The sequence below is a fragment of the Leopardus geoffroyi genome, chromosome D4 (assembly GCF_018350155.1).
Source record: "Leopardus geoffroyi isolate Oge1 chromosome D4, O.geoffroyi_Oge1_pat1.0, whole genome shotgun sequence".
In the NCBI taxonomy this organism is placed as follows: domain Eukaryota; kingdom Metazoa; phylum Chordata; class Mammalia; order Carnivora; family Felidae; genus Leopardus; species Leopardus geoffroyi.
In genome coordinates this window covers 45392545-45416049 of record NC_059342.1, presented here as the reverse complement: position 1 = coordinate 45416049, position 23505 = coordinate 45392545, and the positions used below count along the sequence as shown (strand labels likewise).

General features: G+C 41.3%; 1 protein-coding gene across 5 annotated transcripts in view; it reads right to left on the bottom strand.

Annotated features, from left to right (window-relative positions):
• The window catches only part of FOCAD (focadhesin), a 322833-nt gene that overhangs the window by 263802 nt on the left and 35526 nt on the right, over nucleotides 1–23505 (bottom strand). For 2 of the 5 annotated variants that reach the window (XM_045468724.1, XM_045468725.1), the window contains exons 3-5: nucleotides 23212–23286; nucleotides 20519–20673; nucleotides 109–213 (exon numbers count right to left, since the gene is read on the bottom strand). In XM_045468724.1, the coding sequence (XP_045324680.1) occupies nucleotides 109–213; nucleotides 20519–20673; nucleotides 23212–23286 (335 nt within the window). Of the gene's footprint in view, nucleotides 1–108; nucleotides 214–20443; nucleotides 20674–23211; nucleotides 23287–23505 lie in introns of those variants that run through there. The other 3 variants (XM_045468726.1, XM_045468727.1, XM_045468728.1) reach the window with 2 other exon arrangements.

Sequence of the window (23505 nt, the reverse complement as noted above, 5' to 3'; positions counted from 1 at the left end):
CCCACAATCACTGCCGAATTAAATAACTAGTTCTTAACAGATTAGCATATCTGTTCATAATTTAGTTAACAAGTCGCACACATTTTGAAGAAAGAAAAAAAGGCATACCTTATAGTATATAAATTCCGAATATTCTTCTCCCCACCTTGTCCTTCCTTTAGAGCTTGTATTTGTAATAACTTCATAATGGCTTTTAGCAAGCCATGTGTATTCCTGTAAAGAAACATAACAACGTGTTAAATGCCAGAGATATAAAGTGAATATTCTAATCAGGCTCTTAACCCTACCATTTTTAAATAATTGAACACTTGCCACCCACACTAAACAGAAACCACCCACACGCACCCACCTCTTTCTACAGCACAGCCAAGAGGCCTAGAAGTCGACAGCTCTCAGGCAACATATTTAAAAGAGAACTGGAGCCAAAGAATCAAACCACCAGCCTCTCAATCACCTCCCTACACACACTTGGGGGGGGACCAATCAGGAAAAAATAAACATCAGCCCACATAATTGCAGGCAGTGACCACATCAGTTACCCATGCTGAATAATTAAGTCCTTCATTTATAAATATTAGTAGACCATGGATAATAACCAGACATATGAAATGGATTAGCCACTCAAAAAAATGGGCCAGGGGCAAATAACCCCCAATAAAATAAAATTAACGGGAGTGGGGAATAAAATCTTAAATTTTTCCTTTATTCTAAGAGGTAGGAGGATAATATATCAAAAAAAAAAAAAAAAAGAGAGAGAGAGAGACAGAGAAAGAGAAAAATAGAATAGCCTGCCCTTTTTATTTTTTTCTTGTTATTAATTTTTTTTAATTGTGAAATGTGATCTTTTCCAGCTTTATTGAGGTAAAATTGACAAATACAATTATAGTATATTTCAAGTATACAATGTGATATGTGCATACATTAACTTGATTATGGCAATCATTTTATAATTAACACATCCATCAACTCACATACTTTTTTTCTGATGAAAATACTAAAGACCTACTCTCAGCAATTTCAAGTATACAATACGTTATTGTTAACTGTAGTCAACATGCTATACATTAGATTATCAGAACTTACTCATCTTATAACTGGAGTTTGTATCCTCTGACTAACCTCTCCCCATTTCTCCCACCCAGATGCTGGCAACCACCAGTCTACTGTTTCTGTAAGTTTGGCTTTTTTTTTTTTTTTTTTTTTTTTAGTAGGTTCCACACCCAGTGCAGAGGCCAACAGGTAGGGGCTTGAACTCACGATCAAGACTGAGCTGAGATCAAGAGTCAGACACCTAACCGACTGAGCCACCCAGGCGCCCCTTTTTTTTTTTTCCTTTTAAGATTCCACATACTAAGTGTTACCTAGTTCAGTATTTGTCTTTCTCTGGGTTAATACGTAGCATAATACCCTCCAGGTTCATCCATGTTGTTACAAATTAGTCTGCCCTTTTAAAATAAGGTTTTCTTGGGGAATAAAAAAGAAATCTTAGAAATAAAAAAATAACTGCTTGTTAAATGGGGGGGGGGAGCAGTATTTTTTAAATCATGGTTGTTAATATTTATGGAGCATCCACTGTAAGCTAAGTATATTCCTAAGTGCTTAACATGTATTATGTAATTTACTATCCAGATGGTAGGTTACAAGTCACTGTTAACTTTATCTTTAGGCTAGGGAAAGACTTGGACTTACTTCATTGGTATCATTTGGGGCAATTATGTGAGGTGTTATTTAGTGTACTCTTTTATGACATTTATAAATTTTTTTTTTTCAACGTTTATTTATTTTTGGGACAGACAGAGACAGAGCATGACCGGGGGAGGGGCAGAGAGAGAGGGAGACACAGAATCGGAAACAGGCTCCAGGCTCTGAGCCATCAGCCCAGAGCCTGACGCGGGGCTCGAACTCACGGACCGCGAGATCGTGACCTGGCTGAAGTCGGACGCTTAACCGACTGCGCCACCCAGGCGCCCCTTTTATGACATTTAAAGTTTTCCAGCTGACAAGAGGTTTGTCCACACTGTCCAATACATCAGCCGATAGCCACATGTGGCTCCTGACCACTTGTAATGTGGCTCATCCAAACTGAGACATGCTATGTGTATAAAAGACACACTGCATTTTAAAGATTCAGGAGACAAAAAGAATACAAAATATCATGTGTAATTTTTTTATATTGACTGTACATTGAAATAATATTTTCGATATATGGGACACATACTATGTCATTAAAATTAACATCGCCTGTTTCCTTTTACTTTTTAATGCAGCTATGAGAAAATTTTGAATTGCATATGCGGCTCACAATTGTGGCTCACATTTCCTTATTTAATAATTTGCTTTCGATGTGATTGGAGTTCTAGAGAAGACAGATAACAGCCCTATGATTTTTTTTATTGATAATATAGTTAACATACAGTATTATATTAGTTTCAGATCTACAATATAATGATTCAACAATCCTATATACTTCTCAGGGCTCATCAAGATAAATGTACTCTTAGTCCCTTAAAGGATTTCACCCATCCCCCCCACCCACCTTCCCTCTAGGAACCATCAGTATGTTCTCTGTATTTAAGAGTCTATGTTTCTTTCGTTCAGCTTTTTTTCTTTCTTCATTTGTTTCTTAAATCCCACATATGAATGAAATCATGTGGTATTTGTCTTTCTCTAACTTATTTCACTTAGCATTATATACCCTCTAGGTCCATCCATGTTGCTGTAAATGACAAGATTTCCATCTTTTTTACAGATGAGAAATATTCAGGGTGTGTGTTTTATTATATCTTCTTTATCCATTCATCTATGGGATGGACACATGGGTTGTTTCCATATCTTGGCTTTTGTAAATAATGCTGCAATAAACACAGGGTGCAGATATCTTTGCTAATTAGTGCCTTCATTTTCTTTCAGTAAATACCCAGTGGTGAAATTACTGGGTCATATGGTAATTGTTTTTAATTTTTGAGGAAACTCCATACACACCTATGATTTTTAACCAATTTGGGTCACCCATCCCTAAAAGCAGTAGAATCCCAGAGAAAAGCACATACATCATATAGATGCATTTAATTCACAGAAAACGAAGGCTAATAAATGAACTCCAGGTTTTTTTAATTTTTTTTAAAAGTTTATTTTCTTGGGAGAGAGAGAGAGAGAGAGAGAGACAGAGTGTGAGTGGGTGAGGGACTGAGAGAGAGGGAGACACAGAATCCCAAGCAGACTCCAGGCTCCGAGCTGTCAGCACAGAGCCCAACAAGGGACTAGAACTCACAGACCATGAGATCATGACCTGAGCCAAAGTCAGACGCTTAACCAACTGAGCCACCCAGGTGCCTCTAAACTCTGGTTTTCTAACCTTTAAGTTAAATCTTGTTTGGTCTTATTTGTGGATCCAGACTTTACTGTGTGGAAAATTAAGTCTGTACCATATTTTAAGCAAAAGTGTAGCATGAATAGATCGTAAGTTTTGAAAAATAATGGCGTCAATCAAATAACAGATGTATTCAAACAGTAAATTCAATTGAGTAATTATTTAAATTATTCAAATATTTCAAGTGGCCTGAGAGAGATGGTTTCAGATTAATTTTTATTTAAATTTTGGCTTTAATTCTAATTAGCTAGGGAATGTTGGGCAAGACTTGTAACACCTAGAAAACACAACATCCTCAACCATACAATCTAGAATCATAAGCCCATCTCTTGTGTTGTTATAAAGAATAAATGAGGGGCGCCTGGGTGGCTCAGTCAGTTGGGTGGCCGACTTCGGCTCAGGCCATTATCTCGCGGTCTGTGAGTTCAAGCACCGCGTCGGGCTCTGTGCTGACCGCTCAGAGCCTGGAGCCTGTTTCAGATTCTGTGTCTCCCTCTCTCTCTGACCCTCCTCTGTTCATGCTCTGTCTCTGTCTCAAAAATAAATAAACGTTAAAAAAAATTTTTTTTAATAAAAAAAAAAAAAAAGAATAAATCAGAGTATGTCAGTAAAGCACCTGGTTGTTTTTTCAATAAATTGTGGTAATCTAGTACTTGTAACCGTACCATAAAGATTGTAATATTTTTCCCCCTTTACAGAGGAGGCTATACAAACCCAAGGGTCAGAGTTCGTAAATGCTCAAGCCTAGAATATGCCTAAAACTAACTACAAACCCAAACCTACCCTAAATCCTAGTATTTTCCATCTGTCCTCATAAAGACAGCCATTGTTTTCTGTATCTGAGGTCTTGTCTTCAGCCATTGTTACTCTGTCTCTGAGATCTGCTCTTAAAAAACTGTATTTTTGGGGCGCCTGGCTGGCTCAGTCAGAAGAGTGTGCGAATCTTGATCTCAGAGTTGTGAGTTTGAGCCCCACACTGGGTATAAAGATTACTTAAATAAATTTCTTAAAAAACTGAAAAATACAACTAAATTACAGGGTGCCTGGGTGGCTCAGTAGGTTGAGCGTCTGATTCTTCATTTCGGCTCAGGTCAGGATCTCATAGTTAGTGAGTTCGAGCCCCATATGGGGCTCCAGAGCCTGCCTGGAATTCTCTCCCCCTCTCTCTCTGCCCCTACCTTACTCATGCTCGCTCGCTCGCTCTCTCTCTCTCAAACTAAACTTAAAACAAATTTTTTTAAACGAAATTTCTATTAAATTCTATATGATTGCAGAAAGAGGTTACAATAATCGCTTGATTAGTGCTGAAAATTAAAATGGTGAAATAGTAGAAAACAATAACCACTAGAGAAGCAAAAATCAAAAACAGGATAGAAACATTTTTCATTGAATTTATGTCTCCAAATTAAAAAGGCCACCAAGTGCTAGACAAGATTCCTGAAAAAATTAATTGCTGACATTTCTCAAATCCAAAGACAAAAGGAAAATCCTATAAACTCAGATTTTATAAAATAAAACATATAAAATAAAGACCACTAGACTGACATCATGTCTAATTTCGCATCAGCATTCTCATCTGCAACAGGGATTGAAGAAATATATATGGAATTCTAAGGAAAGCGTTTATATAACTTAGTAAGTCTAAACACCCCCCCCAAAAAAAATAAGAGTAATTCATTAAGACAAAAGAAATACTTTCAGACATAATATTCTGACATTTTTCTTAACGAAGTTCTCCAGTTAAAAGATAACCCAGGGGTACCTGGGTGGCTCAGTCAGTTAAGCGTCCAACCCTTGAATTTGGCTCAGGTCATGATCTCACAGGTGGTGGGATTGAGCCCTGCATTCATGCTGACAGCATGGATTCTCTCTCTCTGCCCCTCCCCAACTCGTGCTCTCTTCTTGCTGTCTCTCAAAATACATGAACATGAAAAAAAAATTTTTTTAAGATAACGAATGATGATTGTGCAATTTTGTAAATATGCCCAAAACGACTGAGTTATATGCACTTTCAAAGGACAATATTCTAATACGTGAATAATATCTCAGTAAGGTTCTTATTTTAAATTAAAAAAAGAAAAGAAGGGGCGCCTGGGTGGCTCAGTCGGTTAAGCGGCCGACTTCAGCTCAGGTCACGATCTTGCGGTCCGTGTGTTCGAGCCCCGCGTCGGGCTCTGGGCTGATGGCTCAGAGCCTGGAGCCTGCTTCCGATTCTGTGTCTCCCTCTCTCTCTGCCCCTCCCCCGTTCATGCTCTGTCTCTCTCTGTCTCAAAAATAAATAAAACGTTAAAAAAAATAAATAAATAAATAAATAAATAAATAAAAAGAAAGAAAGAAAGAAAAGAAAAGAAAAAGATAAAGGATTTAAAAAACTGAAGAAACAGAAAGAGATATATGACAAAGAACTGGTCAGGATGAATACCAAAAGAATGGATAGCCAAGTCTTTAACATTTTTCAAACGTGACAAAGAACAAACAGAAAAAGGTAATCTATAACTAAAATTCCAGGTAGTTTTAGCAAAGTGAGTGGGGAGGGTTTTCAGGTGAGAAAAAAAACATTAAGAGACAATATGAGATGAAATATTTACAAACCTATAAGGCACACAAAGCGTTAACATCCAAAAAACAAGAAAAGCAACGAAAGCAGCCTAACCATATAACAGAAAGATGAGCGAAGAATAGAGATATGCAAATGACAGAAAAGTAAGGTTCAAAATATCCAGGATTGATGAGTGAATGGGAGAAAAAGCACTTTCAGGTTGAGCATTCGTTGGTTCAATGTTTTTTAAGGTTCTTCTTTTTAGTAATCTCTACACCCAACATGGGCTCGCATCCACTATGCTGAGGGCAAGACTCAAGACTCGCATGCTCTTCCGACTGAGCCAGCCAGATGCCCCCGCTGGTTCAGTCTTTATGGAGAACAAATCAGCAGCATCCATGAATTTTTAAATCCATAAAAAAAAATTTTTAAGTACATACCCGCTTTCCCATGAATTCCACTTCTAAGAACCCCTCATATAGAATTACCCTTATATATACTCAAAAGAAGATTTTATACTGCATTTGTTATCTTAAAAAATGGAAGAGGGGCGCCTGGGTGGCTCAGTCGACTAAGTGTCGGACTTCGGTCAGGTCATGATCCCACAGTTTGTGGGTTCAAGCCCCGCATCGGGCTTTGGACAGGAAGCTAGGAGCCTGGAGTCTGCTTCAGTTTCTGTGTCTCCCCTTCTCTCTCTCTGCCCCTCCCTGCTCACTCTCTGTCTCTGTCTCTCTCTCTCACAAAAAAATCAACAAACGTTAAAAATAAATTTTAAAAAATGGAAGAAGAAAAACACGTTTGTCAATAGAGAAATATTTCAAATACGATACGTTCACAATCTAGAATACTCTTTAGCCGTTAACAAAGCTGCAAACAGACCTATGGAAAGATGTCCAATACCTATTAAGTAGGGAAATGCAAGTTTCAGAACAATACGCGTATGAAAGGAGTAGCCCATTTTATAACGCTTATGGAGTGTATGTGCTTATAAAAGATCTTTGATACAGGTCTAGAAATGGGGCTCCAATTTCAGAGCAATTAGCTGGTCCCTGATTGCATGTGCCTGGACTTGATTACACAGCATCACCCTGGCTTCTTCTATATTCCAGAGTGAACCAAGTTAAGATCTGGTAGAACCCGTGAGACGCCTACCAGACACCTACCCTGAGCCCCATCACTTCCCAGTTTTTACCAGAGCCCAAAAAGGAAGTGATTTTTTTTTTTTAATGTTTGTCTGTTTACTTTGAGAGAGAGAGAGAGAGAGAGCGCGCGCGTGCATTCGGGGGAGGGAGGGGCAGAGAGAGAGGGAGAGAGAATCCCTAGCAGATCCCGCAACATCAGTGCAGAGCCCGACGCAGGGCTCGATCTCACGAACCGTGAGATCACAACCTGAACCGAAATCAAGAGTCGGATGCTTAACCCACTGAGCCACCCAGGTGCCCCGAGAAAGTGAATTTTTAAAAAAGGAGAAAAGAAGGGCACCTGGGTGGCTCAGTCTGTTAAGCATCTGACTTCGGCTCAGGTCATGATCTCACAGTCCGTGGGTTCAAGCCCCACGTCGGGCTCTGCGCTGCCAGCCCAGAGCCCGGAGCCTGCTTCAGATTCTCTGTCTCCCTCCCTCTCTCTGCCCCTCCCCAACTCACACTCGGTCTCTCTCTCTCTCTCTCTCTCTCTCTCTCAAATATAAGTCAACATTTAAAACATTTCTTTAAAAGAAGAAAACAAAGAGAAAATGACAAAAAGGAAACATTTACTGCTTACTACTTTCACTGCCTGCAAGGGCCGTTGTTTGGGTTTTCAAAGAAGTATGCACTACCTTTAGTTTTTTATTCGTGAAAAAGGGGATGGGGAGATTTAGAATCTCAAGATGAAGCTGGGCCACTGAACACAAACAGGAGATGAAATCTGATCTAGGTGGATAGTATGAGCGGAAATTTAAATAAACAATGAAATAACCAGGGGGTCCTTTATTTAGGACTTCTCTTTCGCCAGGTTGGCAGACACGAAAACATGTTAATATGAAAAAGCAGACTTCCGAGAGCCGTTTGCAGGAACTGGAATTAGCCCGTAGGTAGACAAGCAGGCTGCCTGTGTTTGAGGTACACAGGTACGCAGAAGAGTTCCTTAATGAATCAAAGTGAAGGCTTTAATAAGGGCAGAAAAGATCTGGTTACCTATTCTGCCGAACATTCAGGGCATAACGTGTCACCTGATATTCCCGCTCCGGTACTGGAATGTGCCTCAAATTCAACATGTTTAAAACCTAATTCTTGCTCTTTCCACACACCTTGTCTTTTGATGTTCCCTATCTACCTGTTAGGCAAGCCAGAAATCAAGGAGTCACCTTTGACATACCCCTTCCGGGCACCCTCCATAGTTGGATGGAAGATGGCTAATCGTCTTGCTTGACTGCAGAAGTGACCTCTAAAAGTAATTTCTAGTTCTCTAACTACCTGATTTTTACACATGCACGTTAAAATTATTGTATCAGATAACTTCCTTACGAAAATCTGTCATTAAGGGGCGCCTGGGTGGCTCAGTCAGGTAAGTGTCCAACTCTTGATTTGGGCTCAGGTCATGATCTCACGGTTCATGAAATGGAGCCCCACGTGGGATTCTGCACAGACAGCACGGAGCCTGCCTGGAATTCTCTCTCCCTCTCTCTCTGCAACCCTTCCCTTTCTCTCTCACACTCTGCCCTTCCCCTCCTCATGTGCACTCTCTTTCTCTCTCTCTCAAAAATAAATAACCTTTCTAAAATTTTTTGTTATTTAATTTATTGCTAACTAAGCTAATATGAATAGTATTACTAGTTGTGGTTATAGGCTTTTCATTTCTGGGATCGCACATTTAGCAAAGGAGGGAATATGAGAAAATATAAAATGAATATAATACCTGTTGTGTTATCAGGCAATGACATAAGCCTATTGAGGGAAGGGAGGCTGGTGGGTTTTGTTGGAGTTGTTTGTTTGTTTGTTTCTTTTTTAATACATCTTAATCCATGTAACTGCAACATTAAAACCAACTTAAGATTCCTGATAGAATAAGTTAAAGTAAGGGGCGCCTGGGTGGCTTGGGCAGCTCAGTTGCTTAAGTGTCTGACTTCAACTCAGGTCATGATCTTGTGGTCCGTGGATTCGAGCTCCACATCAGGCTCTGTGCTGACAGCTCAGAGCCTGGAGCCTGCTTCAGATTCTGTGTCTCCCTCTTTCTCTGCCCCTCCTCTGCTCATGCTCTCTCTCTCTCAAAAATAAATAACCATAAAAAAATTTTTAACTTAAAAAAAGAAAAAGAATAAAGTAAAAGATAAGTACTCAGCATGGTAAACAGAGATGTACCTACTATATTGAAGACTGCCCACCATGCAGCTAAATTCACCACACTGCACATGAAATCCTATGAGAACCTTAGGAATATTAGATGGTTCCTGCGACTTAAGATCAGAGCGGCCACAGGAAGTCCCCTTTGGAAGATACTATTTTCTTTCACTCCCTTCCCTCTTAATTCATTTGTTATATATGAAAATCATTAAGTGGCAGTGGGACTTCTGAAACTTACATTTCTCTCCCCCCACCTTTCCCCTCCCTCAGTGCTTCCAAAGAATGGGTCTAAAACAGACTCAAAAACAGGGAAAAGATAATAAGGTCTCAAAAACTGATTTTTAAAAAAAAAGAGGGAAGAGAACCGAATTACTTCAGTCAAGTCTAAACCCATGAGCACATTATAATTCTTTATAAAATAAAACCTAATTGATCAACAGGATGTTATTAAAAGCTGACTATTTTGAAGTTTGGCAAATTTATTTGAGAAAGAACCCACTCTATATCCTGCCTTTCCTATACGAGCTGTACTGCTGAGTAACCAAATAATGGATATGGGGAAGATTCTCTTTACTGCAATATTTTAGGTAACTAGTGAAGAAAAAATGATAGAATTTCAACCATGTCGAAACTCCAAATGAATTAATGGATCTAACCACTCAGCATCAACAGCTAACATTTCCAAAAAAGCAAACAGATATTATTTCCCTCTTGACTAAAGAACATATTATCGTCTATGAGAAGTCTTCTCTCCCCTAACACCCCTCCCAATAACAACAAAAACTGAACATAAATCTTATCAAATTTCTAAAGCAAACTTTCATTTTGGAAATACAGAGAAATAAGTGAAAGCACACCACTTTGCATGCATGCAGCAAAGTCCAAGAAAAAAAAAAGAGAGAGCGATAAAGAGAGCGCCAGAGATAGGTAGATGTAAGGGGGACAGCATGTAAATCTAAAAAGATGTAAAAGCCATAACAAATTCTTATTTGGATGGTCATTCAAACAAATCATAAAAAAAAAAATATGAGGCAACTTGAAATCTGAACACTGTACATTTAAAAAATCATAGTATACACAGGGGCGTCTGGGTGGCTCGGTCGGTCGGGCGTCCGACGTCAGCTCAGGTCATGATCTCATGGTTCGTGTGGGTTCGAGCCCCACGTCGGGCTCTGTGCTGACAGCTCAGGGCCTGGAGCCTGTTTTGGATTCTTTCTGCCCCTCCCCTGTTCTCTCTCTCAAAAATAAAATCAAAATTAAAAAAAAAAAAATTATACACACACACACACACACGTATATCCAGCTATATTGATGACAGTACTGTTTTTTTTTTTTTTTTAATTTTTTTTTTTTCAACGTTTATTTATTTTTGGGACAGAGAGAGACAGAGCATGAACGGGGGAGGGTCAGAGAGAGAGGGAGACACAGAATCGGAAACAGGCTCCAGGCTCTGAGCCATCAGCCCAGAGCCCGACGCGGGGCTCGAACTCACGGACCGCGAGATCGTGACCTGGCTGAAGTCAGACGCTTAACCGACTGCGCCACCCAGGCGTCCCAGTACTGTTGTTTTTTAAAAGGAAATATACAGTTAAATAGCCACAGAAGAAATTATATAGTGTCCGGGATTTCCTTCCAAGCATGGCAGGGGGTTGGTTATGGAGGGAGCAGGATGTTTTAAGAGGCTGTTGGGATGAGTGACAGAACACAAGGGTTCATAATACTGTTCTACCTATTTTGGAAATCGTCTATTAAAAAAGTTTTTAGAGTCAGAGGAAAAGTTCTTCTTTCTAACACCAACTTTGTCCAAAATTTTCTTGGTAACTTTTTTGGGTCACACTGTAAGCTAGTTTCCTTCCCTCCCTCCCCACTGGCCATCAAGGCAGTGGTTGTTTCTACCATTGCTACTGTTTGGAGAGCTAATATATAATTTCAAATGAATATTCCAGAGGATGATGATAATGGAAAAGATGGTGGCATCTCACCATCACAATAACACAATTATGTTAGCTTTGACAATGATTCTCTATTGACTCAGTGTTTCCTCTCTCTATCCCTGTCAGAGCAATACCGATCTAACATCAGTCACTCATACTTAAGCACAGCTGAGCTGAGGGGCTGAAAGATACCTATTTCCAACGTCATGGCTTTCCCTCAATTCAGTTCTGCTGCAGAAGAGTCCTCGGAAATAGTGTTCCAGTCCCCTCTGTTTGGGGAATTGCCACTCCTTCCCCGTTCGTGTGGATACTGTATATGGAACCTAGTACACATATGTTCACATAATGAAGACACACAGCCTGCTGAAGGCTAAATTGTGTCTCCCAGAAGGACACATTCAAGTCCTATCCCCTGGTACCTGTGAATGTGACTTTATTTGGAAACAAGGTCTCTGCAGATATAATCAAGATCTGGAGATCAGATGATTCTGGGTGGGCCTTAAATTCAATGGCTAGTGTCCTTTTAAGAAAAAGGAGAGGGAGAGCAGAGATAGGAGAGACAGACACACGGAGGAGAAGGTCTTAAAAAGACAGAGGCAGAGACTGGAGTTATACAGCCACCAGCCAAGGAACGCCAAAGGTTGCAACAGCCACCAGAAGCTAAGAGGGAGAAAGGGAACACATACTCCCAGCCTCCAGAAGGACCCAATCCTGCAGACTCCCTTGCTTTGGGACTTCTAGCCTCCAGAATTGTGAAATGACACATTTACGTTACTTAAAGCCACCAAGTTTGTGGTCATTTGTAACAGCGGCCTTAGAAAACTAATATACAGCCCCCGGCAGACCTGACTGGTCCAGAGGGAACATCTCATGCACACTGGTCCTTGGAAATCTGTAACTGTGGCCAACCTCAGTCTGGCTGCCTCTTATACGTAAGAAATATTAACCCAGGAGCAGGTTGTGCCCTGTAGATTAGAGGCAGAGAAACTTGGTCTGCAGTAAAGGGGGAGAAATACACAGCCTGTATTCAATTCACTTTGAGGCTTGGCTGCATCCCTGTTCTTGGGTCTTATGGGACACTCTTTTACTAAAAAAAAAAAAAAAAAAAAAAAAAAAAAAGATAAAAGTCACCCTTTTATGCTCAAATTAGTTCAAGCGGTTTTCTGTAACGTGTAGCCCAAAGAGTCCTAACATACTCAGTAACCTGCTTCTAAAAGTCCTTCAGTAAAGGCCAGCTGGATCAAGCTCTTCCTTGGGAAGGTGCCAGAAAAAGCTGAATTGACTCAAGAACCCTCTAAGCAAGAGCAACAGAAACTTCTGGCCTCAGCTACAAGCACAGTGGTAAGAGGCAATGCACAAGAGGAACCTCAATTTTCAACGGCATGAGAGCCAAGACCCAGATCCTATAATGAGAGGGGTGTGTGGGTCAGCAATGATGTTGAGTATTACAAAGAAATAAATAAGACAGAAAGGAAAACATTTTTGGTCAAGCTGTACAAACTATAGTAATTAAAACCACCCGCGAAAATTGCTTCTCTCTAGGTAAATATCTCTCTAGGTAAATACAGCACAATTACTAGTGTGCATATGAATAGCATACATCAGGTTTCCTCTGTTTGGGGTTGATTTGATTACAACATTAAACACTGCTCATGTATGCTCAGTCGCCTTTGGGAAATACCTCAAGTACGCTTGGTTCTTTGCTTTTGAAATATTCCAAATACGAGGTACAAGGAAGTAGCCATACTAATTTTTTGACCAGGGATGAGAATAACAAGGGTCTGGGTCGAAACGAATGGCCCAAATTATCTCTGAAGGGGGCATCCGTGGGCACATCGGGAACAAATGGTACACATGTGGCCAAGTCCCTTTTTTTAACCAGAAAGGATAATTGGTCAGCCTTAAGCAGAGTAAGTCACCAGCAAATAAGAGAACGCTAAACATTAGATTAATGATCAAATCATTTTCTAAATTCATTACAAAATTATATGAGAAAGAGACAGAGAGAGAGAGAGAGAGAGAGACAAAGAAGACCAGGAAGAAAGGAAGGAAATCAAAAACAGTTCTGGGGAACCCATGCTTGAATAAATAACAACAACAAACAAAAAAAAAAAAATGTAAGAATATAATGCTATTGACTTTTTGCTCGGGGAACTCATTTGTCTTCTCAGTACCAGAAAACAGCCTGATTCCTTATGTAGCCTTTTCCCACTATAAAAGTAACATGTGTTACAGTAGTTGCTTTTCTTAAATCACCTAGAAACATCTTAGCACAAACATATGACTCTTACAATGGAAGATTTGTGACAAAGCCTTCAACCAGATCAAGGAACTTGAAAAGAAATAGGGCAGAATGTCCTACACGAGAAAAGTAACTGGAATCACTTTTCTGGTTACGAGCTGCAAGCTGAGAGAGGTTTGGGGATTTTAGGGAAAGAAAAAGGATTGGAAAGAAAAAAAGGAAAACATCTGGAAACAAGCTGAGCTGCTCACAGGAATATTTAAGGGACAAGATGGGGAAACAGACATGGTCTAGTGATTCTGTCACTCTCAGATAAGAGCTAAATGAGCAATGACATCCATGGAGATATAAACCTGAAACCATCTCAAATTCAAGAGAAATACTCTGATGCCCCAACTACAGATGAAAGCACAGATGACTGTACCCCTTAAACCCTGGGGAACCTCATAAAGTCCTCCTTCCTTGGTTCCTCTTCTCCTGCCAAATAAAATAAAAACAAAGACGCTAAATAGTACGGAAACGCTTCAATAACACAAGAGATGAATACCGTGTGTCCGCAGTTGCTAGCTATTTCCTACAAAAGCACAAGACAGTTAAGTTTCCCAAGGAACGGAGTCATCAATAAAAGAGAAGACCCTGAGAGACAAGAATTTCTCTCATTAAATTACCCTCAATACTCCCAATAGTTCTCAGAATCATTTCTAACCAATTTGGACCTTCATCAATCCATGATCAAAGACTCACTGAATCTATCACCTTTACTCAGGACCACTGTGGGCATTTTTAATATTCTATGCAAGATTTCACTGAAAAAGTAGACTTCGCTTCCGGGATCTCAGAAAACAGACTTTAATCTCTCATACCTTAGCACACTTTATTTTCCCGAAATGCATAAACTGCAGGTGTCTGCCCATAAATCACATAAATCAAAGGCTAGCCTAGTTTATCTAGAGGATAACCATCCTACCAAACACGTTTTTAAAAGAAGGAAGGGGTTGGGGAAGCAGTTGAACTGAAATTACGGGCTGTCGTGACATCTCAATATCAAAAACTGAATACCTGGTTCCACAGGAGAATACAGTTTTTATGCACAGTCCCGTTACTAAGCAACTATGACAATGGCTGCATGAGCTTTCTAGAAGCGAGTGCAGTTAAGGGAGGAAGGGAGGGACCTAAGAACAGAAAAATGGAAAAACTCCTTGCTTTGAGAATCTTTATCTCAGGATAAATTCAATGTAAAAACAAAAACAAACAAACCCTAAAACAATCGAAACTGAAAACAAGCAGTGCCTTAAGAGACAAGAAAAGCACACGCTACCATGTATCATTCACTTTAATTTCAGTTTTGTTTAATTTCAAAATTCACATCTAACGGGTGATAATGATTTCCTTACTCCACTTCCTTTGTGGTCCCCCTTCTTTCCTTCACCCTCACTAGGGAATAATTTTTTTTTCCAAATTTCCTTACTGATTAAAAGAACATTTTAGACCTCTTAAATCCATTTCTTTGTTTACAGAAGCTATAAAAACTAGTTTAGTTTACAAGTGTTTCATGTTGCCTCAGCTTTGAACCGAGAACACTCTTAGACATCAAACTATTCCTTTGAAGGAAACAGTCTCTCAAATAGAGCCAGACGCTTTCCCAGCCACTCCCTAAAATTTAGACAACCAGAGTTTGACAAACGTCAAGGCTTTTTCAAAGTTAGACTATACAATGGAGCAGGCTCTAGACCAATGTTTCTCAAATTGCAGGTTGAATTGGTGGAGGGAGCAGGGAGGGTTTCCATACATGTTCCAAGAGAATTTTACAGACTAGTCTTGCAAAGGGCCCAGGAGCAGGTTAGAAGGTGGGGAGCGGTGACCTCACTGACTTTTCCTTCCATCTTTCCTTGCAGATTTCAACATTCACTGCAATGCTGAGAAAGCTCCAGAAGCTACATTCTCTAAAATATCTATTCTATAGAAGGCTGCTTCTTACTCTGCCTCACTTACTCCCTCTCTCAATCTCTCTCTCAGTTCCTACAGGCTGCCAGCCTAGCAAGTAGGCAAAAAGAAAAGATAACATTGTAGAATTATTGTTCTACATCAAAGCTGAGCAATTCCTGAGGGGCACTGTTCCCAGGGTGCCTCTAGATTCTGATAAACCTCTATTTAAGAAGAGAAATCCAGAAACAAGTAGACATTTAAATACCGGAAACTGAAGATCCAAAATGTCTCAGCCAAGAAGCACAGGGGAATGACAAAGTCATTCCTGCCTTTAGATCCCAAAGATAAAGATGGTGGCGTTTTTTAGGTTTGGGTATGTTTGTTTGTTTGTTATTTCCGGTTTTGTACTGTTGTGGTCAGTAAAGATGCAGGACAGGATTTTAATGTTTAATTCACTGAGATTTGTTTTGTGGCCTAACATGGCATCTACTCAGGAAAATGTTCCATGTGCACTTGAAAAGAATGTGTATTCCACGGTTTTTGGATGGAATGTTCTAGATACATCCGTTAGGTCCGTCTGGTCCAATGTGTCATTTAAAAACACTGTTTCCCTTGTTGATTTTCTGCCTGGACGACCTGTCCAATGTTATAAGTGGGGTGTTACAGTCCTCTATGTCTATTAATAGTTGCTTTATATATTTAGGTGCTGCCGTGTTGGGTGCATAAATATTTATAATTGTTACATCCTCCTGCTGGATTGTCTCCTTTATCATTATATAGTGTTCGTCTCTGTTTCTTGTTATAGTCTTTATTTTAAAGTCTATTTTGTGCCGTATAAGTACCAGTGCCCCAGTTTTCTTTTGCTTCCATTTGCACAGCAAAAAGATGGTTTTCTGTGTCAGAAAATTCCTGGAACGGCATTTGAAGGCAGAGGCTGTTTCGGTCTCCTGTTTTTAATTAAATTAAATTTAATTTCTTAAATTTGCTTCCCATTTTGTTGTTGTTGTTTTTTTTTTAAGACATAAACAATGCAAAGTATACTCTTTGAAATCACTACAAACCACAAAGCTCTGCTACTTGAAATAAATGAAAAAAATTCTTGAAAAACAATTATTATCTCTACTGGCAACAATGAAAAAAAAATAGCACTTATATAACACATTTCATCACCAAATTGATTCCAAAATTAAATCGGTTAGCTTCAGGGTCTACCCTGTTCACTTCTCTTTGTGGCTGATAAGTTAGACAGGAACATTCTCAGATAAGAAACTTTGAAGAAAAAAAATGTTTCCCCAGGATCTTTCAATTGTTAAGATTCCTAAATTTGCTTACTGTAAAATGCAAGGCTTTCTTCTATATCTTGACCATATTTCCCAAGACCCTTGAAAACTAATGGACACCTTTATGTATAAGATTACTCACTGAAGCATTGCCTGTAATTGCAAAAATAATAATAATAATAATTGACAACAATGGGGAATTGGTAAATTATGGCACGTTCGTACAATGGAATACTATGCAGCTGGAAAAATTAGAAAGCACTTTATTTTTGTTAAAGAATCATCTCCAGGGGCACCTGGGTGGCTCAGTCGGTTAAGTGGCCAACTTTGGCGCAGGTCATGATCTTGCAGTTCGTGAGTTCAAGCCCTGCATTGGGCTCTGTGCTGACAGCTCAGAGCCTGGAGCCTGCTTCGGATTCTGTGTCTCCCTCTCCCTCGGCCCCTCTCCCACTCTCACTCTGTCTCTCTTAAAAATGAATAAACATTAAAAAAAAAAAAAAATGATCTCCAGGGGCACCTGGCTGGCTCAGTCAGTAAAGCATGCAACTCTTGATCTCAGGGTTGTAAGTTCAAGCCCCATGCTGGGTGAAGAGATCACTTATAAACATAATCTTAATAGAAAAAAAAAAAAAAAAAAAGGTATAATCTAACCTGCTCTAATTCTCCCTTATGTAAACAGAGACATCACTCTGGCCCCTTAGCTGCTAGTATCTTACTTTTGAATATAAACAGTACAACTACACAGTACAAGCAGATTTTATGTTTATGAATTTTAAGGCTCTTGAAAACTACTTAGGGGGAAACAAATACCATTACCTGCATCTGAAAAAAAGCATAAGGCAAAACCTATGTGGCTTAAGATCAACCAGTAAGTTAAAAGAGAGACACATTAAAACTTAAAAAAAAAATTCCTGATGTTTTATTTATTTTTGAGAGAGTGCAAGCGAGGGAGGAGCAGAGAGAGAGGGAGACAGAGATCAGAAGCGGGCTCTGGGCTGAGAGCAGAGAGCCCAACGTGGGGCTTGAACTCACAAACCGGGAGAACATGACCTGAGCCCAAGTCGAACGCTCAACCGACCGAGCCCCCCAGGTGCCCCAAAACTTGACGTTTTAAAAGTCTCCTCAAAACTCCTTTTTTAGGGGCACTGGGGGGCTCCGTCGGTTGAGCGTCTCACTTCAGCTCAGGTCATGATCTCACACTCCGTGAGTTCGAGCCCCGCATCGGGCTCTGTGCTGACAGCTCAGAGCCTGGAGCCTGCTTCCGATTCTGTGTCTCCCTCTCTCTCTGCCCCTCCCCTGCTCACGTTCTGTCTCTCTCTGTCTCAAAAATAAATAAAAACATTTAAAAAAATTTTTTTAACTCCTTTTTGAAGGGTATGTGTAGGTGCGCGTGTGTGAGCATTCACACAAGGAAAAAGACAGAAAATCATTACATTTTGAGCCACGGTCAAATTCTTACTTATTCAGAAATATATGATCATCTAATAACTGTCAAAAAATGTGCTAAGCATAAAAATACAGGTTTAAAAATATATATACTACGAAAGAACAAATAGCCCAGCTGGGAAGAGAGAAGGTATCTAGGCAGGAGAAGGGACGCCTGGACTGAGCCTTGAGGCATGAAGGGCATGATTTCAGAAGGAAAACGGGAAGAAACCTGCCCATTCATGCAGAAGCTCAAGAAGAGGGAATAGGGAAGGCCTGTGTGTGGCCGGAGAGGAGTGCTCGTGGCAGGACACGCAGGCTGAACAGAAGGCTGGCCCCAGTTCGGGCAAGGGCATGTAGAACACTCGGAAGAGTTTGGACTTCTAACTACAGGCGGCACGCTATAAAGAAAAAGAAAGAAGGAAAGACAAAGAAGGAAAAATCAAGGTTCCAAAAAGATACCAAGAGAGGATCTAAGGGAACAAAATAAGATTTGTGAAGCCAAGTTAAAGGGCCAGAGGTTACTCAGCCTTCACGTCGGAGGACAACAGGGAGCACAAGCAGCCCCACAGAGAGGGAGGGGAGAGGCTGGGTAAGAACTAAGAGAAGGGAGCAGATGCCCCAGTGATTTAAAGTAGGCAGAACTAAAAAAAAAAAAAAAAAAATGTTTAAAAAAAAAAAAAAGGGGCGCCTGGGTGGCGCAGTCGGTTAAGCGTCCGACTTCAGCCAGGTCACGATCTCGCGGTCCATGAGTTCGAGCCCCGCGTCAGGCTCTGGGCTGATGGCTCAGAGCCTGGAGCCTGTTTCCGATTCTGTGTCTCCCTCTCTCTCTGCCCCTCCCCCGTTCATGCTCTGTCTCTCTCTGTCCCAAAAATAAACGCTGAAAAAAAAAAAAATGTTTAAAGTAGGCAGAACTGCAGACATGCAGATGAAGATCATTTCTTGAAGCAAAGAGGGGCATCTCATTTCCAGGGAATGTGCCACGAGAGACGCTCACTTCCATGATGTGGTTCCAACACGGTCCTGTTTGACCACCTCAGAATGCTGTATGCCCCTTTCAATACTTTCGACTCCATTCTTGTCAGTCCATAAATATACAGTCACACTAGGGGCACCTGGGTGGCTCAGTCAGCTAAGCATCTGACTCTTGACTTCGGCTCGGGTCATGATCTCACGGTTCACGCGTTCAAGTCCCGTGCCAGGCTCTGCGGCTAACGGCGTGGAGCCTGGTTGGGATTCTCTCTCCCCCTCTCTCCGCTCCTCCCCTGCTTGCACCTGTGCGTGTGCTGGTGCACACGTTGTGGCTCTCTCTCGCTCTCTCTCTCTCCCCCAAAATAAATAAATAAACTTAAAAAAATAAATAAATAAATACAGTCAGAGCAAAAATTCAAAACACCAAACATGCTTTACTTGAGATAATCAGAGGAAACACGTCTAAATCACAAAATACTTTTCTTAAAAATTCGTGCTGTTATTTCTTTTTCAGGTTTTATTTATATTTTTAGTAATCTCTACCCCCGATGTGGGGCTTGAATTCATGACCCCAAGATCAAGAGTTGCATGCTCTTACAACTGAGCCGGCCAGGTGCCCCAGTGCTATTATTTTCTAATTCACGTACTAAAGCCAAAGTCTGACCAAATATTACCAATAATATATAAACTTTACCACCGTGGGAGTAGTATTGCTTATGGGCAACCTACTTGCTTAATGTAAGTCAAGAATTTGCACTGCACTTGGGAATTATAAACTACTTAGCTATTTTCTTCATTTAAGAAAAAAAAAAAAAGAGCAGTGACAGGGGCACCTGGGTGGCTCAGTCAATTAAGCGTCCAACTTCAGCTTGGGTCATGATCTCACAATCCATGATTTCTTTTTTTTTTTTTAATGTTTTTTTTTAACGTTTATTTATTTTTGAGACAGAGAGAGAGACAGAGCATGAACGGGGGGTCGGGCAGAGAGAGAGGGAGACACAGAATCGGAAGCAGGCTCCAGGCTCTGAGCCATCAGCCCAGAGCCTGACGCGGGGCTCGAACTCACGGACCGCGAGATCGTGACCTGAGCTGAAGTCGGACGCTCAACCGACTGAGCCACCCAGGCGCCCCTCACAATCCATGATTTCAAGCCTCACGCCAGGCTCTCTGCTGTCAGCACAGAGCCCACTTCAGATCCTCTGCCCCGCTCTCTTTATGCCTCTCCCCTGCTCACGCTCTCTCTCTCTCTCAAAAAATAACATTAAAAAAAATTTTTTTTAAAGCAATGACACATTTAAGCAGAGCCCTGTGACTTACAGACAGCAACTGACCACAAATTCCACAACTATAGAGTTTAAATCAGCGCCTACGAAATATCAACGGCATGACATTTGAAGGGAAAGAAAATCAACTGGCAAGTAGGGTGAATGTGGACCTTGAATGGCAAATTCGTGAATCTGTTTTCTAAAAATGTAAGTGTTTCGCTGATCAAACGGGAAGGAAAGACGACCTGGTCGACGGAATCAGGTTGAGTATCCCATTGAGCACATAGCTGAACTCTGCGTGATCCTGGGCGACGAGTGCCACCAGAGCCTCGCAGCAGGCCGTTCGAACCACCGCATTATCATCACAACACTTCTCCCACAGCAAGTTCAAAGCCGGAGTCTGAAATCAAACCAGTGATTAGAAGACACTTGCAAGGAGCGCCAAAAGCATACAGAATCCCCCCCGCCGTTCGTCGAATTTGTTCCCAGCAGGCTACCTTCCCTCGACAAAGACGGTGCTCTTGTCCCACCATTTGTAGAATAAACGAAAGTCAGCTCCCCAGGAGAGATAGTGGATGTGTTCAGAGAGAGCAGCTCGCTCTCATCTGGTGCAAACTAAGGCGGCTGCACTCAGCCGTACGACTTGGGTCTGAGCAACACGACAAACCCAACAGGAGATCAAAACTAAGACTGGACTCTGGCGCCGGGCTCTAACCAATCCCTCTGACCAGCCACCATCCACGTCAGTCCAGCAGTTAGTCTGCGCTGCGCTCCAAATCGTACCTATGCTTCAAGCCCTATGCGCGGTAACATTTTCAGAACGTGTTTCCGCTCTCCTACCACCAGACTCTGCCATCTCCATGCACCCCACCCCGCCCCAACGATGTCCCTGCCCCAACTTACTCGAGTCTAACGTGGGCCCAGAGGGAAGGCAGTGAGGTAAAACAGGATACCCGCAAGTTGCCCCGCCCACGGCGACCAACAGAAGCCGAGAAGACCGTTTTGGTCAGGAAAGAAATGGACTTTTTGGGGCGCCTGGGTGGCGCAGTCGGTTGAGCGTCCGACTTCAGCCAGGTCACGATCTCGCGGTCCGCGAGTTCGAGCCCCGCGTCGGGCTCTGGGCTGATGGCTCAGAGCCTGGAGCCTGTTTCCGATTCTGTGTCTCCCTCTCTCTCTGCCCCTCCCCCGTTCATGCTCTGTCTCTCTCTGTCCCAAAAATAAATAAACATTGAAAAAAAAATTAAAAAAAAAAAATGGACTTTTTGCCCCCCCACCCACACACACACTATGAACCTGTCTTCTTTGACAGAAAAGCACCAGAAGGGCACAGAAGTCAATGTAAGTGCCTTATTTTGAAAAATCCTATAAAAGCAGAGACTCTAGCTTTCACAATTTTCTCAGGAACCCACGACCCAACAACCCCCAGGGGGTTCACTAGTCGTGATGAATCCATATTTCAACGTATGATGGGTTAAGCCCATTTAGAGTTACATGCGGTTTGAGGTGTTGTTTTTGTTTTTTAATGTATTTAAAGAACACATAATGAAGTTATTTTTCCCGCCTTCGGACAGAACTTATTAGAAAAGTGGATAATCTGAGAAAAAAAAAATTCAGATCCTCAGCTCCCACAGAATAACTAAAAGAATGAAAATCAACATCATATTGTGCCCACTTTCCCACTGTGGCTGGCTTTGGGAGCCTTTTCAGTCTTAGGATCCCACTCTAACAGCAGGAAAGAAATATTTATATTTCTTTAATAGTCACAGCAGGAAAGAAATATTTATATTCCATTTCTTTTATTCAGAAGGAAATTTTATTCGCCTGTACAGCCAGTACCAAAGGGTTCTAAATGTCATTACTCCATTAGAAGCCAGAAAAATGAAATCAGTGAATAAAAAACCATCGCCTCAGGTAATACTATGCCCTCGTGGAAGTAAGCATTCATTTATTAACAGAAGAGAAAACAGTTAGTTACAGGCATCTGACATTCAATAAATCCTGGCCGTTTAAGTAAAACCACTAGATCATCTCAGAGTACATAATGCGATTATCGGCAGGATTAAGATCAGGGTTCTCAGGAAACCTAATTTGTAGGACTACACACAAATGCCAGACAAATGCCAATTAGAGAAGTTTGCCTCTATGCTTATTTCGACATGGCAGCGGAAGCTATGGAGAGGGGTAACCTGGAATAGCTGATCAAACACAAGGTGGCGGGGGGGAGGGGGGGGGTGGGGAGAAAGCCACGCGCGAGAAAGTAAATCAACGGATTTCAGTTGTGAGAAAAATTGTCCTATTTCCATCACCGGTATTTTCCATGGAGTTTACCTTAGAGCACCTACTTAAGTGGAGTTTCCAACCGTCAGGTCGAAATACACAACACCAGGTGACCAAAACCCAAGTGCTATATAGCTCGGTATAAGCTCAGCATGGCTTCCTCTCTCAGCATTCACCTGTCCTATGCATGGTACGGACATGCATCCTTCAGCTCCAAGTACCGATGCCCGACCTTTCCCACGCAGAACTCCTTCTTGGGCCACCATAAAGTACAAGAAATCGCCCACATCCAAATTGATCCCCTCTATATTCACTTGCTCTGGTAAACAAAAATATGCCCTCAGAGGTAATCCTACCAGCATTCTCCAAGGCCACGTCTACCCTCATTTCACCCGGGGTTATTTTTCCCTAACAGTCGCAAGACTACCCCCCTTCACCCCCCGCTCCACATCTCATTCCCGGAGTCTGTCGTAACAAATTTTTTAATTGTCAAGCATTTGGAAGAAGAACATGGCAAACCAAAAAAAAAAAAAAAAACCCACCAAGGCAAGGAACGTCTCATTTCTACAGTGACCTGAACTCCGGGAGAAACGAAAGAAGTGTGTATGTGCGGCTGGCAACAGTATCCACACAGAACTCAAGCACGAGGTTGAATACAGACCTGGTCTGTGGATTGGTGGATCTTTTCTGAAAAACCACTTTCCTTTAGGACGGCAGCAATGAGATGACCCACAGCCTTAAAAATAAATAAATAAATAAATAATCAGTAAATACATTGTGTGAGAGGTTCTCTCCAATTAGTGCCTTTGAAGGTAACTCATATCGATACTAGCTGATAGGAACACGCGTGCGCCAGGCAGGCAAGTCCCATTCGTTTGAGCGCGTGATCTGCGCAAGGCACTGAATTAGGCAATTCTACGGGCATGATTTCTTATCTTCATAACAACTCTCAAGG